Raw genomic sequence first — 18,238 nt, 5'->3', positions numbered from 1 at the left:
GTAACTACTTAGTTTATTTTTAGAATTCTGTATGGCTCTTCATTTTTACACTTACAGAATATATAGAATAGGAGTTAAAAATTGGATTAAGGAATATTTAGCGCCTGAGTTGGAGTGACTGTGGTTTAGATTCGAATGTGGAGGGACTTAAGTAAAAGGCACAGACTGCCTGGATTTTGAATCTTGGTTCTATCACTTATGTTAGCTATGTTATTTATTACTTAAGATAAGTTTCCTAGCCTCTCACAACCTTAATTTTCCTATTTGTGTAATCATCTCATAGCTGTGCTTGTGAAGATCAAATGAACAATAATGTATGTAAAGCATGATACATACAAAGCTTTCAGTAAGTATTAGCTAATAATTAGTGAGATTGGCTTCCTGTGGACTTCAGTTTGCTCATTTCTAAGACAAGAGGCTGAACTCTTCATATTTATATTGCTGTTTATATAAATGTATTTAAAATTTCATAACTTGTCATGATTAAATTAAAAATGATTACTATATACCCTAGAAGTATCTAATCTACCTACCCTTACAGATGACGGCACTGAGGCCCAGAAGCTTTACATGCCCAAAGTCAAATAGCTAGGTAGTTAACAGGGTCAGTTGAAGCAGAGGTTTTTTAAAAAGACATTTTAAAGAGATTATGCTGTTTTTCTTTTATACTGGATTGAATTATCAACACATTATTTATTAAACCTGTTTGTGTACATGAAACTCTATTTGGTACCTGTAGTGAGGGAACAACACAGGAAGCAGAATGCAAATAAATGTAAAACATAATGAAAAAATGTTTTCATGAGAATGTCTTAGTGCTTGGATATACTACTTTTATATATAACAGATGGCCTAACATCTGAAGAAAATTAGTAAAAACAGCTAGAATACTTTTTGAAAATTTGAGCATTAAATGTCATTTTCTTTTTTCATCTTAGGGCACAGTCAGTGGTGTGCTGCTAGTAACACCAAATAATATAATGTTTGATCCACATAAAACTGACCCTTTGGTTCAAGAGAATGGCTGTGAGGAATATGGCATCATGTGTCCAATGGAAGAGGTGATGTCAGCTGCAATGTACAAAGAAATTTTGGATAGCAAAATAAAGGAATCCTTACCCATGTAAGATTGGTATTTATACTCCTTTGGAATTTTATTACATCTAGATAGTTGACCCTGGTTTAATACTCAAGTATTTTTTTTTTTTTTTACTCTTAAGTATTTTTTAGTAGTTTTATTAAAACTGCTTTTCATTTTATCAGCAATGAAAAAATATGGTATTGAAAAGATTATTTTTTTTTAAAGATTTTATTTATTTTTTGACAGAGACACAGCGAGAGAGGGAACACAAGCAGGGGGAGTGGGAGAAGCAGGCTTCCCGCTGAGCAGGGAGCCCAATGTGGGGCTCGATCCCAGGACCCTGGGATTATGACCTGAGCCGAAGGCAGACGCTTAATGACTGAGCCACCCAGGCGCCCCGAAAAGATTATTTTTAACACACCTTGAATAGTTAGGAATTGTTCTATATTTATATTTATATATTTCGTCAGGGAACTGGATATTTAAAAGTAACCTATAAACCTTATTTAATTTAATGTTTACCAGCCCTTTTTATTCAAACACAGCATTCAGATTTTTAAATTATTTCTGTGACTAATTTAAGGTAATATAAGTAGACTACGGTAGCTTTCAAATTTTTCTTAGAAGAGCCTGAAGAGTCGGTGTGGGTTTTGAGGGAGATCTCATGAGCATCCTTCCCTCGGTTATCCTTGAAAGAGTTATGCTTGGAATATACTGGTCAAGGGATTCATGTGATTCAAATAACATAGCTGTGAGACTGCAGCTCAGCACAGCCTTTGAAAGTAATGTGCTTGACCAAAGGAATGACCAGAGAGAAAAGGGAGGAGTAAGAAAAGGAGAAGAAAGTATTCAAAGAAAGGAATGACAACAGAAAAGAATACTCCCCATTCCTCCACACATACTTTGTCAATAGTTTAAAAACTGGCTTCACTTTAACTTTATTAGCCCACAGGGATGTGGATCATTGTTTGAAAATTAACCCTTGTGGTAGAGAACTGCTTACATAGTAGAGCAAATTATTTTTGTTTCTGAGGCAGAGTACATGAGTTGTTACGATACCTGTGGTAGAATAAAATGCCTTATTCGGAAAGTGTCCATTATACCTTCCATCCAATAGATACTATTTTGGCTTGGTAAACTCATCCGTAGAGGTGCAGATAATTCCTAGAGTATCTTCTGCTTTAGTTATTTTTATAGATCGTCATCTAAAGTCACTTTCAGGAAATAAGTATTATTGGGATGGGTGAAAGGATGACACAAAGGTGAAGGAGTAAAGGATTAGATTAAAAAAATAAGATTATATATATGTGCATGTTGTCAGTCACTGTGAGATTCACTTTCTGTTGCCCTGCTTTTCTATTTTTATTATTATACTTTGGGATTCTCTTATGCTGAATGATCTGTAAGTATTCCACTAGGATGCTGTAGGGCTCCTCTTCTTGCAGATCACTTTTATTATTTAGAATGTCCCGGGAAAGACCATGCATTTGATCCAAACATTTAAAAAAAATTCCTCCAAAACGAAGTATCTTTCAATCCTGCCTTGTGAATTAGTTAAAAACACTATTTGGCAGCAAATTAGATAAATAAAGCAAGTAGTTTTGCAGAGTAATGCCATGTGTAGCAATAGTGAGGCATAAGATTTGATTGATTTTCTTCTGTCTTCTGCTTGGATAGTTGATTTCAAAGGTATTGTTCTAGAACTGTGTTAAGCAGTAGCAACATCATTGGCCTAAATATCTAGTTTCAGCATATTAACTCTGAAGGTTTTACAGCCCTTAATCAAACGTATGTCTTCTTACATTTGTTAACTTTATCTCTTACCTAATGGTCTTCTTAAATGTACACATACGGTTTCTCAAAACTTTTGCCTTTTGCCATGTTCCAAGATCCTATATATGCAATTTGAGTGGATCACCAGTAGATGACACTATTACATTTTTAATAGCACAAATTAAATGTTTGTGTTTCTTATGGCGAATCAGATGCAAGGGAGACAAGACAGACACGAATTGGAATTCAACTGATAACTGTTTAAAAAATAAATTTTTATCTATTTTAGTTATAAAGTGTTATGCATACTCATTATGTAAAATTTGAAAAATACTACAAAGAAAAAATAAAACAGAAGAGTTCCCCAGCTTCACCATCCAGAGACAGCCAATTATTTTTGTTTTGACTTATGTCCTATTCTTAAACTTACATAAATGTTAGTAGTTTTTCCACTAAGAACTCATGTTAATTTCCATTTGTCACAAACTATTTTTAACCACCATTTTAAATTTTTGACTTTCATTTCATGCTTTATATAGATGTTTGTATTGCCTCTTTCCAGAATTTAAACTAACTTTGAACATTAGTGCTCATATATATAAATGCCATTAAACATGGAAATCTTGATAGAATTATGAACCATTCATATATCTAGTATCTAAACCTTTAGCGGAACAAGTTCTTTCTGAATTAAGAGTTGTTGCTGGTAGCCTGAAGAATTCCTATAAGTATTTTTGCCTCAGTTTTATTCCAGTTGGTCTTCAGCTTTGCATTTGAGCTGCATATTTTAGTGTAATCTATTTAAATGTAAATGAGCACTGTGTGTTTGTGTGTGTCCATGTATTTAATATCAATGTATTTTTTCTTAAGACATTTAAAATTTTAATCAAAATTTTATCTAAGCTTATTTTCCATATTCCTGTAATGAATAAAGTTTAGTGTAGAATTATAGCTTCACCCAAAACTTGTATTTCCAACTTCTTTTCAGGTAGATTAATTCAGGTAATCTTCTGTTGATGTTTCCCAGATCTCAAAAAATCATTGCAAAGGCTTGACTTAATTACTTGGTCTGTCTGTATAAATCAAATTTTTGATATGCTATTGAGATATATACTATACCCCTTTCTAGAAACCTTTTTAGTGATAACTCATTCAATGTTAAATTTGTGGGAAATAAAATGCAATTTAAAAAGTAACAACTTTTAATTTTGTTTACTGACAGAGAGATAGATCAGGTATCAGGAAGGGACTTCTGCCACTTAAAGAAAATGATGAGAAGTCATACTGATGAAATAGACTCCAGAGCCCGCGATGCAGGTAACGATAGTGCCAGCACGGCTCCGAGGAGCACCGAGGAGTCTCTTTCTGAGGATGTGTTCACAGAATCAGAACTCTCTCCTATACGGGAGGAGCTTGTCTCGTCAGATGAACTTCGACAAGATAAGTCATCTGGTGCATCATCAGAATCTGTGCAAACTGTCAGTCAGAGTGGCGTAGAATGTTTAACAGCCATATCAGAGTCTACTAATACGCCTGATCACTTAAAATCTGATCCTGGACATTCTACAAATGAAGTTGGGACTACTTCTCTTAAAACAGTTTTAGATAATCTTGAAAGGGCCACTAAGGAAGATCAGGCTACAGATAATTTTCAGGAAATACCAGGCCCTAAAGAACAAAGCACAAGTATAAAAGGTAATACAGACCAGGATTTTCCTCTGAATGAGAATTCACTACATCAAGAAGAGGGTAAAAAAGAAAGTATGCCTTGTGGGGAAGCAGCAGATTTTAAACAAAAGCAAACTGTCAATAAAGGAAAACAAGGAAAGGAGCAAAATCAGGACTCAGAGACAGAGGTAGAAGAGCTACGGAAACTCTGGAAAATCCATACTATGCAACAGACTAAACAGCAAAGGGAAAATATTCAACAAGTGTCACAAAAAGAAATTAAGCATAAAATAGCAACTGCTGACATAGAAGGTAAGTGTTAAGGGATATATAAAGTTAATTCATCTTACTGCATATTGTCTCCCTCTTTCCTCACAGACTAAAAAGCTGCTGTATCTTAGGCCACTCTCAAGGAAGATCTAGTGGCCCTTCACTGATGTTTCTCTGGGGATAAGTATATGGTCTCTAGTTGCTAGTCTAAGGTCTCTTCTTATCCCATGGTGGATTGTACACATCATGAGCATCTTTTCCACCATCTTTAGATACTCCTGACTCACTGTGTTCTGTCTTTAAACGATTTCTTGAAAATGCACACAAGCTCTGTAATACCTTTGATTTCTCCATTTTCTCTTAATTCTTGGTGTATTACCTCATTAAAATTTTTTACTGCACATAAAATATTGTAATTACAGTTCGTAATTGCCAAAGTTTGTAATTCTACCTTTTTTTAAAAAGTGCAATTACTCAAAAATTTATTTCTTAAGTTATTCCAAGTGTCCAAAAGTTCATCATTGTCTGATTAAACGTTTTCCTTTAAAAAACACCAAGGATAAATTCAAAAACCATTTCTCTTTCAGTTTTGGTTTTTATTACTGTTTACTTATGAAAATTATAGTAATATACTATGTTTTATTTCTAATAAACAGTAGCTTCCCCTTAATACATAATAGACTAAATGGGGTGTAGTTCAGATATCTTAGCTAACGTTTCTTATATTCTATTAAAATACTGATTCTAAATCAATCCAATTAGCATATGAACTTTTTAAATTAAACTCAAAAGTAATTTATTGCTAAAATATACATAAAATAAAATTGACCATAGTAACCATTTTTAAGTGTAAAATTTAGTGGCATTCAGTACCTTCACATTGTTGTGCGACCATCACCACCATCCATTTCCAGAACTTTTTCATCTTTCCAAACAAACTGTATCCATTAAGTAGTAACTCCTCATTCTTTCCTCCCCTTTGCTCCTGCCTTCCACCATTCTACTCTGTCTCTATGAACTTTTGTCTCTGCATAAGGCACCTCATAAAAATGGAATCATACAGTATTTGTTCTTTTGTAAAGTATGGCTTATTTCCCTTAGGAGAATGCCTTTAAATTTCATCTATGTTGTAGCTTGTTTCAAAATTTCCTTCCTTTTAAAAGCTGCACAGTACTCTAGTATACAGTTGACCCTTGAACAATATGGGTTTGAACTGTGCGGGTCCACTTATACATAATTTTTTAATACAGTACAGTACTGTAAATGTTTTTTTGCTTCTTTATGATTTTCTTAGCATTTTCTTTTCTCTAGCTTTCTGTATTGTGAGAATACAGTATAAAATATAGCATACAAAACATGGGAAACATCTGTTTATGTTATTGGTAAAGCTTCTAGTCAACAGTAGGCTATTAGTAGTTAAGTTTCTGGGAAGAGTCAAAAGTTATACTCAAATTTTTGACTCTGTGTGTGGGGGGGGGTCCATGTCCCTAACCCCTGCACCATTCAGTGGTCAACTTTACTACCACCACATTTTCTTTATGTATTCATTTGTTAATGTACATTTGGATGTTTCTACCTTTTGGCTATTGTGAATAATCCTGCTATGAACATTGGGTTACAAATATCTGTTCGAATCCCTCCTTTCATTTTTTTTGGATATATACCCAAAAGTGGATTTGCTAGTTCCTATGGTAATTCTGTGTTTAATTTAATTTTGAGGAACCCCCCCCCAAGCTGTTTTTCACAGTGGCTTCATATTTTATATTCCCACCAGCAATATACAAAAGTTTGGTTCAGTTTCTAAAATACCTGTGCTGGATTTTCTTTGCACCATCTTTTTTAGATATCCTGATGATATTTAGTAGATGTTAAAGAATTAATTTGCTCAATGAAAGTTCTATAAAAAATTGAATAATTCTTTTTTAATACCTTTTTCTTTATTCAGAACTAATGAATGTTCATTAAAGAACATTTGACAGGGCGCCTGGGTGGCTCAGTTGGTTAAGAGACTGCCTTCGGCTCAGGTCATGATCCTGAAGTCCCTGGATCGAGTGCCGCATCGAGCTCCCTGCTCGGCAGGGAGTCTGCTTCTCCCTCTGACCCTCCCCCCTCTCATGTGCTCTCTCTCAAATAAATAAATAAAATCTTTAAAAAAAAAAAAAAAAATTTGACAAATACAGATTTTTTTAGAAAATTTTTAAAAATTACCTGAAATTTATCAATGAAATAATCATTATTAACATTTGGTATATTTATCTTTGATTTTTGGTGTGTATGTATATATACATACACGTTTAAATACATATGTATACAATTTTGGTATTTGTATTTATACATATGTATTTTTTATATAAAATCAGGATTATACTGTTGTATCCTTTTTTCACTTAACATTTTATGTCATGAATAATTTCCCATGTCATTATAGGTTTTTGAAAATATGGCTTTTAATGGCCCTGTATTTTAACCATTTCCATACTGTTAAGACATTCAGTTGTTATTAACAATTCGTATTGTTGAGATATTTCCTATCTTTGATATTGTAAAGAATGCTGGTGTGAATGTCTTTATTTGCTATCCTTGTGTCTGATGGTTGCCTTATATTTTGAAATCTTTGAAAAAAATAAAATGAGGGGTTCTGTTTAACTTAATAATGTGGTAGAATGCTTTCATTTATTGGGTTTGTTGGAGTATGGGATTAGATGGGGAAGGAGCTCCTATTATGACAAAATACTAAAGGAGAAAAATTGTTAAGTTTAGATATAGGTGTACCTGTATTATTGTTTGAGTTCTTTTTGAGGGGGGAGGGAATGAAATTTTGTTTTAAGTAACTAATTTTAAGTAACTTGAGGTTCTATAATCGGGAAATATTACACATTCCTGATCTTTAGTGACCTTATAATATAACAAAATGGTTTAATAAATATACAACTGTGGAATATAATTGTGGGGAAGATGGTAAAAGTTCACTCTTTTAATCAGATGTAAATATTGAGGCTCAGATAGATTTATGCACCTTGCACAATACTGTACGGAAGAAAGCCATGACTAGTACCCAGTTATCTTGATTATAAATAAGTGCTTTTTCTTCCACAGTATGCCACCTTCGTAAGCTAATAACGTCCAGAATTCTGAATTCAGTCATAGTGTCAGACCCTCAGTATACCTTATGTCAGCATCTCTGTTTGGAAGAGTTAGAGATAATTCATAATAAACTGTCCAAATAGATGGCTGAATCCAGGATATTGTTGATTGTTTTATCCTACCTCATATATATGGAAAAGCTTCCAGAAACATTTTTTATTAAATTTTTGTCTATAATAACTATATTAAAGTAAACTTTTAAAGATTCTACAATGTGTTTTGATGTTATTCTAGAAGTCTAATAGAGAATATGAAGAAAATTATATATGTGCATGTAATTACTTTAATATAGTTGTTCCAAGCGAAAATTTAATCCAAGAATTCCTAAAACTTTCCCTTTTTTTCCTGATATGCTTCGACATAATTTCAGTTCATAACTTAGGTGCTAGTTCATGAATCTCGTTGGAAGAAAATAAAAGTTACTTAAGAGAATTCATCTAAGTGACTGTCAGTAAATTTAATTTTATTCTGTATTAACTTGTCAGAAGTTTGGAGGTAAACATCACTTAAACCAAATTGCTTAAGCATGGTGTATGAGAATTGAATGAGCTCTGTTTGTATCTCATTTCTAGGTTCTGCACTTTTAAGAGAAAAGAGAAGGCATCGATTACATAAGTTCTTATGTCTCAGAGTTGGAAAACCAATGAGGAAAACATTTGTATCTCAAGCAAGTGCAACAATGCAACAGTATGCACAGAGAGATAAGAAACATGAATATTGGTTTGCTGTGCCACAAGAAAGGTAAAAAAACTCAAAAACATTATTGAGATTCCTTGAATTAAAATGATCTTATATATCACTTAATACCAGTGGAAAAGTACTTTAAAAAAAAATAGTTTATGATTAAAACCTGACATTATATCTTTTTAAATTATTTTTTTAAAGATTTATTTATTTGAAAGGAAAAGAGAGTGCGTGCCCGTGGGGTACGTGCACGCAAGGGTGCACACATGTGCAAGAGTCAGGGGAGGGCCAGAGGGAGAGAATCTTCAAGGAGACTGCTGAGTGTGGAGCCCAACTCCAGGGCTGGATCTCACGACCCATGCAATCATGACCTCAGCCTAAACCAATAGATGCTTAACTGACTGAGCCACCAGGCACCCCTTAAAATTACTTAGCTCCTATTTTGTACTTTTTAATTTACCCCATTTTAAATTTTATTCCTCTCTGTGATTTAATGCAAAAAAAGTAAATGTGTACCTAGTTTTAGTGGTAAAGAAACCTAGTTAAATTGTCTTAGAGAGGGAGGCAGACCATAAGAGACTTAACTGTAGAGAACAAAGTGAGGGTTGCTGGAGGGGAGGTGGGCAGGGGATGGGCTAAATGGGTGATGGGCATTAAGGAGGGCACTTGTGATGAGCACTGGGTGCTGTATATAAGTGATGAATCACTGAATTCTACACCTGAAACTAATCTTGCACAATATGTTAACTAACTAGAATTTAAGTAAAAACTTTAAAAAAATGTCTTAGAGCAAGAAGGTTCCTCAAAATATTAAACAGTATGGCCACTACCTCAAGGCAGGTAATGATATATAATCCCTTTTTTAAAATGCAAGTATCCCTGCTAATTAATAGCCAAGGATACATAGATATTTGAAATGTGTGTTTGATCCTCAAGTAAGTTGATCCGGGATTTAATTATCTTTTGTAACAACAGGTTTTGCTATAGTAAACAAAATTGAAAATGGGAGCGAGAGACTTAAAAGATTAGATCATCTATCCCTGAGCCAATAATACATTGTGTGTTCCTGGTATCATTTAAGAGTTAAACAAATTAAATTTCTATTAACTTCAGAAAATTCTGTATAATATCCAGGTTTTAAAATAGGCGTAAATTGTTTACTCGTATTTTAGATAATTAGGTCATTGTGTGAATGAGGTCACAGTTGCCTGTTCAGTTTCCTTTCCCATCACTAGTTTCTTTAAAAATTAAAAAAAAAAAAAATTACCATGGACATCATCTGAGCTTACTCAAAAATTTTAGTTTCTCAGAACGACTTGACAGAACACAGCCGAGTAAACTTTTTTAAGTTAATGTCTTCCTGCCATTAGGCTTCATTATCTTTTTAAATAAAGCATAGTATATGTTGTGTATATTTTAAATCTTCAAGTTTTGTGAAGTCATTTAACAAATATCATTTTGTAATTATAGCTAGGAGTACAGACTAGTAGGTCTGTTATTAACAGTCACATGTTCTAACAGGACAGACCACTTGTATGCCTTCTTCATTCAGTGGAGTCCAGAAATATATGCAGAAGATACTGGTGAATATACCAGAGAACCTGGATTTATAGTAGTGAAAAAGATTGAAGAATCTGAACCAAATGAGGATTCTAGTAATGAAGCAGCAGCAGCCAGAGAATGGGAGGTAAGGAGAAAAATGTGAAGATTGCATTGATCTTTTTACTTTGTGTGAATTTATAGCTTTATGGTAGTATAGCAAAGTACAAGTGATCTTTGTACAAATGAGTAATTTTTAAAGGTTTACTGTCCATGTGTTTATGGAATGAATCTGATTAGTAACCTTGGTTTTTTTTTTTTTACTGTTTTCATTTTCCTTTTGCTTTATAATATTAGAGAGGCAAGTGATAGGCAATATTTTTATTGAGTGGATTTTAGGATATTAATTGCTGTTTTACTAATTTTTATAAAACATTTATTTCTCATCTGATTCATTTTAATATTACCTCCTGCATGGAGGAAGTGCACCAGTCATTTAACACATTCATGCCAATTAGCATTCCTACTAAGTCCATACCCAAGCATTATTTTGAAATGAATTTACAATAATGCTTAGGGAAGCTGATGCTGATTTTCCAAAGTATAAAAATTTCATATGCTCAAATTTACTGAACTTGTTTAAATGGCCAAAATAACACTAATTAACTTTCTGTAACCTCTTAAAGAATCATCTTTTAATATTGCATATCATGTTTTTACATGCATTGTCTTATCAAAATGATAAGGTGACAAAATCTGGTTTTTCTGTTCTGGTTGCCTGGATTAATGTCTTCTTGATGCATTAGAAAATATAGAGCAGATGCTAAAATGTGATATTAAACAGGATTAAATTTTGTCAGTCATTTGGTGTTAATGTTTGTGGTTGTTTATGTGATACGAATTTATTGTGCGTGTACTTAACGTGTATAATGATTGAAGGTATACATGGCATGTCTTTCAACCTGATTTTGAATTGTTTAAGTTCATTCTGTATAGTATATACAGCATCAGTTTCTACTGTAACTCCAATACAATGGAGGGAAAGAGGTAACATATACTGAGCATTTATTTTGGGTTCTTTTAATACTTAAACCAACATTATTAATCTTCATACCAGCTTTATTCGCAATAGGCCCTAAACTGGAAACAACCTGAATGTCTGTCAGCAGAAAAATGGATAAATAAATTTGGGAATATTCGTAAAATTCCACATAACTTAGCAATAAGAAAGATCTACGTGCACAGGCAACAACATGGATGAATCTCATAGATATAATGTGTTTAATTAAACCAGGCCAGGTATAAAAGAGTATATACTGTGTAATTCCATTTACATGAAGTTCAGCAGGGCAAAACTAATCAAAAGTCCACCAGACTACCTGTTTCTAGGGGTTGACGGGGTTGTTAGGGACAGGAGGGAACTTTATAGAGTACTGGAGATACTTTGTATTTTTTCTGGGTGATGGTTAGTTGCATGGGTGTTGACATATGTAAAATCCCTGTGTATTTAAAATTAGCTTTAGGAGGCTTTTAAAATAGCTCAGATGATCAAAGATGGGTACTTGTACTAGGGTAGCAACAGTTGAAAGTAGAGTGGAAGATGATGAAATTAAGTTTTTTAAACAGGTGTAACCTAGGTATTAAGAAAGGATTTAATGACAACTAGGTAACAGTGGAGTTTCTAACTTGGGTGGCAAGGGGGGTTGCAATAATTTCAACCAAATAAGGGACTTTTCTCCATTGGGGTTGGAGCACTTAACCTTGGAAATAATAGACTATCACTATTGATTGATTATTGACTGTTTTGATTCAAAGGAACTGCCTCAGTTCTTGTGGCAGATTCTGCCGGTTATAATTTTGAAGAAAAAAATAAATGTCTCCTCACCTGTTTTCAACCAGAATTAATTCAAATAAAAAGGAAATGCTAGAGAAAAAAATTAATTTTATGAACTTTTTGCTACATTGTCTAGGAACAGTACTGTCCTGTCTAATATGGTAGCCACATCTTTATTATGTGGCTATTGAGTACTTGAAATGTGGCTAATGCAACTAAGGAATTGAATTTTTAATTTTAGTTACTGTCAGTTAAATTTTAAAATGGATACTTGATTCAGTTATTGGATAAGTTTTTTTATACATTTGGAACAACTAGGATATATGAATTTACTTTTTCAACTGTAAGTTCTATGAAATCTAAATAAACCTAAATCTAAACAGCATCAGGTATTTCCTGTGAAAATTTAATGTCTGAATTGAGAGGTGCTGTAATGTAAAATATGCTAATTCCTGTACATACAGTAGCTATTTAGCACTTTTGAAACGTGGCTAGTGTGAATTGAGATGTCCTGTAAGTATAAAATATACACTGGATTTTAAAGATTTAGAATTAAAAGAAAAAAGTATAAAATATCTTTAATTTTCAGTGACAGTATTTGGTATATTGAGTTAAATAAAAATCAAAATTAACTTTTTTTCTTTTTTAATGTAGTTATTAGAAAAGTTATAATTATATATGTCTTGCATTGCATTTCTCTTGTACCATGCTGGTCTGGTGCCTGATGGTTATTACTAAGTGCCTAAGTAAAAAGCATATTTTTTTTTAATCCAAAGTCCATTGTTTACATTAGGGTTCACTCTTGGTGAACAAATGTATAATGACATAAAAAGTATTTTAAATGTTGGGGCGCCTGGGTGGCTCAGTTGGTTAAACGACTGCCTTCGGCTCAGGTCATGATCCTGGAGTCCCAGGATCAAGTCCCGCATCGGGCTCCCTGCTCAGTGGGAAGCCTGCTTCTCCCTCTGCTTGTGCTCTCTCTCTCTGACAAATAAGTAAATAAAATCTTAAAAAAATTAAAAAAAAAAAAAAAGTATTTTAAATGTTAATGTTTTAAAAAATGGAAGTTTTTTAGAGCCACTTATGTAAAGTAAAAGTACTTCAAAATGTGAAGTGCTTGCTGTTTTGGGGCTTTTTTGTATGTCAAGCTGGAGAATAGGTGACTGGAGAATGTAGGATGAATTTATTATGGCTGCCAACTTGGACATCAGTCTGTTGGAGTAGAGCAGCTAGTGATACTTAGGAGATTAGTATCCCTAACCGCTATTTAGGCAGAAATATATTGCTACCCAGAAATTTATACATTGGGAAAACTTTTGCATATGATTAATTTACTCTCCTCCAGTTTCTCTTCTGTGTCCCTCCTGTCCCTCTCCCAACGTAAGCGCCAGAGGGCAGGGTTTTTGTCAATTTCATACATGACTATATCCTCAGAGTTAAGAACAATGCAAGGATATAATTCATTCTCAATAAATACTATATTACTATTATTTACTCAATTGATGAATAAATTTGGGCAAAGATTAAAATAGGATATAAAATTTTTACTCATCTTCCAAGATGGTCTACATCCTAAAGTAAGTTTTTATGTCAGCGTAGTAAATATTTTATCATAAATTTATAGACTCTGGAAGTTGGGAATTAACTGGCAGTTCAGCCTCTCTCATTTTACACTGTTTTTGATTCTGCTTTAACATAATTCAGTGATAGAGTTTATTACCTCAAAGAGCAGTACTTTTCATTTTAGGACAACTCTATTAGAAAGTTTTTACAGTGAGTTTAGAGAAATATATGTTTGTAAGTATAGTCTGTTTGTCTTTGTTCTACCTTCTGATGTACACCAACAACAAAAGTTTTCTATATACTATGATAGTCTGAAAATATTTATTCCATTTTAATCTTCTTCCAGGGTTATTTTATCTGATGCTTCTACTGTTTATTAACTCTTTGTAGATTCAACACTATCTTCATTATTACTCTCAAATGTGTTAAAACTTAATTGAAACTATGGCACCCCAAATTACTTAAATGTGCACTTGGAATAGCAAGAAAAATTCTATAACATTTGAAACAGTTTCAGTTCTAAAACATGCAAATTGAAAGCCCTATTGAAGATAATTAAAAAATACTGGAATTTAAGAATCAGAAATGATGAGAAAAGGAAGGAAGAAAGAAGTACAGTATTAGAGATTTGTATAGTGAATTCCAAGAGAGGTGAGAGTGGCAGAAGCCTGCATTCACTAAGAGCAGGTTAGACAAATTTTAAGGTGGTCAAGAATAAGAGCCTCTATTCTAAGATTCCTGATTATTGGGAGAAAGAATCTGAGAAATACTGTGCATATAACTCAAGATGTGTAAGAGGTTGATATTTTTTACCACATACTCTTTATTGTTCTAGTTTAGTCAATATAAAATAGCATAAAAACATTGGCTTACCTCAAGTTTGTTTTTTCCAACCATAATGAGTTCCTTAATTATGAATCCTTCTGCTACTGGAGTTTAATAACGTTATGTTGCAACCGGAAAGCAACTGTTTATTGTAGATTCTTTTCCCCTAGTTTCTGCCAGTGTTACCAGTGACAAGTAGAGCATGTATAGTGAGGATAATGTTTTATGTGAGGCTTTGCGGTTTTGTGAAAAATAATACTTTCTGATTTTTGATGGGGATTGTTTTTATAGATTTTCATTGACAGGGGAAGTATTCTAATGGCATTTCAACAAAATGTAGGAAGGTCTTGAGGTAAAGTTGGGGAAAGATATCTGTTGACACTGTTCCCTCATGATAGTGCTATGATTTGATAAACGTACAAAAATAGAGATAAATAGTATTATGAATTTGCACATACCATCACTCAGCTTTATCAGCTTATTCATCTGTAATCCTTCCTTTTCCCCAGTTCAATTTCTTCAAATGTCATAAGTATGTTTAAAATATACGTAATATGAAAAAATTTTTACAATTTGTTATTTGAATCAGGATCCAGCTAAGCTCCAGATGTTTCAGTTAGTTAAAATGTCTCTTTAAGTCTATAAATTTAGGTTCTCTGTCCATTTCTTTGCTGTGATTTGCTTTTTTTCCTTGCAATTTTCATTTTTAAGAAATCAGATTTTTTTTCTAGAATGTCGTACAATCTGGATTTTGCTGATAAAATCCTCACAGTGTTATTAACATATTCTCCTGCCTTAGATCTAGAGCAACCCATTTAATCATAGACTGTCATCTTTATTTTATTGAGAATTTCTCTAAGTTTATTTCTTATTTGGCTTAAAATCCTCATAGTAACAAATGATAATAATCTGCCATTCAGAGCCAGTTGTCCTTTTCACCAGGCCAAGTTCTCAATCTTGGCAGAACCTTTGAATCATTTGGGGGAGCTTTCAAAAATCTTACTGCCTCAGGATCACCTCAGAGCAAATAAAAATCAGTATTCTGTAAAGCTCCTCAGGGGGTGACACTGTACAGTAGAGGTGGAAAAACCAGTGTGCTACCCTAGGTGTTGTGTTAAATGCAATGCTAAGACTGGAAGATTCTTTCAGACTATATTGATCATACTGTAGTTTAATTTTCAAGGCCCTGTCATGCAAGTTATATTGTATAAAAATATTTTTCAAAATATTCCTCATATTTTGTGTTGTTGCATCTGCACACCAAAAGCGTAAATTTGATTCACTGTGGAGAAAGGTTTCTTTAATCATTTTATGCCTTGATTTTTAAAAGCATGGTTTTTTGTTTGTTTTTTTTCTTATCAATAACAGCCAGGCTGAATTACTTCAGGCAGGAGCTCCCTTACACACCAAAGGATTTTTATCACATTGTGTGCTCAGAGGCACTACAAGGAGAGGGAAACCAAGAAACATATCACTTTGTAAGTCATTGATCTGTACCTCTTGAACTTGTCCATCAAATACCCTTTAAAGTCTGATGTATTGACAAGTACCCAGAGTCTGGTAGTATAGTCTAACACAGCAGCCACAATAATAAGCTTAAAATACCTTTGAAGACTGTTTTATCCTTAAGATTCATGTGAATTTTGTATTCATCTTTTTAATTTATCTGATGTAATATAAAAAGAATTTTTAAAATTTCTTATCATGAAGTAGAAGTGATGCTACAGTAATGTTAAGTCAATTTTATCCTGTCACGAGGTACCACGTGGCTCAGTGACTGCTCCCCCTTAGGCTCTATCACCCTCAACCCCAAGTACCAACTTGAGAGTCTCTAATAGAGTCTAATGCCTCTAATAGTCTTAGAGACTCTCTGTTAGAATCCTCTGAAAGTTTTTTGGGGTTTTAAAGTGTCACATGTGTTGGGCGTGTCAGTCTTGGTGCTTGATGACACAGGCCTCAAAAATGGAGCTTTTTAAGCTACAATTACTTGTTGTCCCAGTTCCTTTGAGTTGACTTTCACTCTTTTTGGGATAAGAAATGGCAGGAAAAGTTTTCCATTTTTTCATCTCTAAAGTTAATTTTATACCACTTACAGTTCAGTATCTTTGAAACTCCAAACCTACTAATGAAGTGCTCCTAGGATGATAAAAACAATTGGCTTTATTAAATTAGCTTTCATCAGTTTATCCCAGGTTTATACTCGTTGACTAAATTTTAAAATATGAGTTTACTAGTATTATGTGCCAATAGATTATATGGCATAATAGTATTTTTCGTTCTTAAAAGTAACGATTAGAATTAGAAGCTTATCATGCCAGTTTAGTCCTCACTTATCATCCTTGCCAAAGTATTAGTAAAAATATATTTCACTCAATTTTTGGTTTCTGAGATGACTTCAGTTGTTTGGTGCATATTTTATTTCTTAAGCTGTCAGATACTCTGTTAATTCATTTTATTAAACAAAAGGATTTTTTTTTTTAAGTTAAGGCACAAGTAATGCCAAAATTGAAATTGAAGCAATATATAAAGCAAAACAAAATTCCATATCACTTCTCAGCCTAGCCAGCAAAATCCATACAGAATTGATTTTGTTCAAAATGAAAGTACTTCTAAGTCACTAAATTGAGAGAGGTCGCATATCTTAGATAAAGGCAATTAAAGAAAAATATACTTTTTTAAATTGATCATATCACATAGTATTACAAACCATAACTCCAAAAGTAATTCAATAAATCCGACAAAAGGGTAGAAATCAAAAGCAGTAAAAACAATTAGAATTTGGGGGACTGTCAATATATCTGTTGCAGACACAGATTTCTTAAGTTCTTTTTTTTTTTAAGATTTTTTTATTTATTTGACAGAGACAGTGAGAAAGGGAACACAAGCAGGGGGAGTGGGGGAGGGAGAAGCAGGCTTCCCGCGGAGCAGGGAGCCCGATGAGGGGCTCCATCCCAGGTCCCTGGGACCATGACCTGAGCCGAAGGCAGACGCTTAACGACTGAGCCACTCAGGTGCCCCAGATTTCTTAAGTTCTTAAAGAAGTATTATTTTCTAAATTAAAGCAATTAGAATGTATGAGTTAATACAAATTGTCTTAAATCATATTTCTATATTAAGTATTTTTTAAATCACTTTATTGAGATAGGACTGACATACAAAAATCTGTGCATATTTATATATACAGCTTGATAAGTTTGGAGACAAGTATAAATCCACGAAACCATCACCACAGTCATAAATACTTCCATCATCTCCAAGAGTTTCTTCCTACCCTCTTTATTATTATTATCATTATTATTATTATTATTATTATTATTATTATTATTTTGTAGTAAGAACACAACATAAAATCTACACTCTTAGCAAATTCTCAAGTATACAATACAGTATTATTATAGGCACTGTGCTACAGAGTAGATATCCAGTTCTAGACTACTCATAAATTTTCTCATCATTTGGCACTCATTAATTATGCCTAACATAGTCTGTTTTGACTACTAAAAATGTTAGCTTAGGATGTTAGCTTAGGATGTTATCTGCCTCAGGAAAGTTTTGAACTAATGTTTTGCTTTTTGTTAATATTCTCCCTTGGTAACTATCCAAAAGTTATAGGCTATCAAATTTCCATTAAAAATCCAAAATGTTATTTAATATGGATTGTGAGAAGAGACAGAATGGATGAATGACAGACTAATTTTTTTCACACACAAAAATTAATTGTATTTCTATATACCAGCAATGAACAACTAATTTATGATTTTAAATATTAAAATTACTTCTAAAATATTACCTTAAATATTGAATAGGGTGGATTTTGTATAATTGCCCCTGGTAGGCCACTCCCAACTCAGAGGAAA

At 33.2% G+C, this 18,238-nt stretch overlaps 1 protein-coding gene across 9 annotated transcripts in view; it reads left to right on the top strand.

Annotated features, from left to right (window-relative positions):
• OXR1 (oxidation resistance 1) overlaps window positions 1-18,238 on the top strand; it is a 437,299-nt gene that overhangs the window by 396,248 nt on the left and 22,813 nt on the right. For all 9 annotated transcript variants that reach the window (XM_078072091.1, XM_078072090.1, XM_036083875.2 and 6 more), the window contains 4 exons: window positions 939-1,123; window positions 4,077-4,834; window positions 8,509-8,677; window positions 10,142-10,307. In XM_078072091.1, the coding sequence (XP_077928217.1) occupies window positions 939-1,123; window positions 4,077-4,834; window positions 8,509-8,677; window positions 10,142-10,307 (1,278 nt within the window). The remainder of the gene's footprint in view (window positions 1-938; window positions 1,124-4,076; window positions 4,835-8,508; window positions 8,678-10,141; window positions 10,308-18,238) is intronic.

The sequence above is a fragment of the Halichoerus grypus genome, chromosome 5 (genome assembly GCF_964656455.1).
Source record: "Halichoerus grypus chromosome 5, mHalGry1.hap1.1, whole genome shotgun sequence".
NCBI classification, from domain to species: Eukaryota; Metazoa; Chordata; class Mammalia; order Carnivora; family Phocidae; genus Halichoerus; species Halichoerus grypus.
The sequence above is the reverse complement of the archived record's forward strand: the minus strand, read 5'-3'. Positions and strand labels throughout refer to the sequence as shown.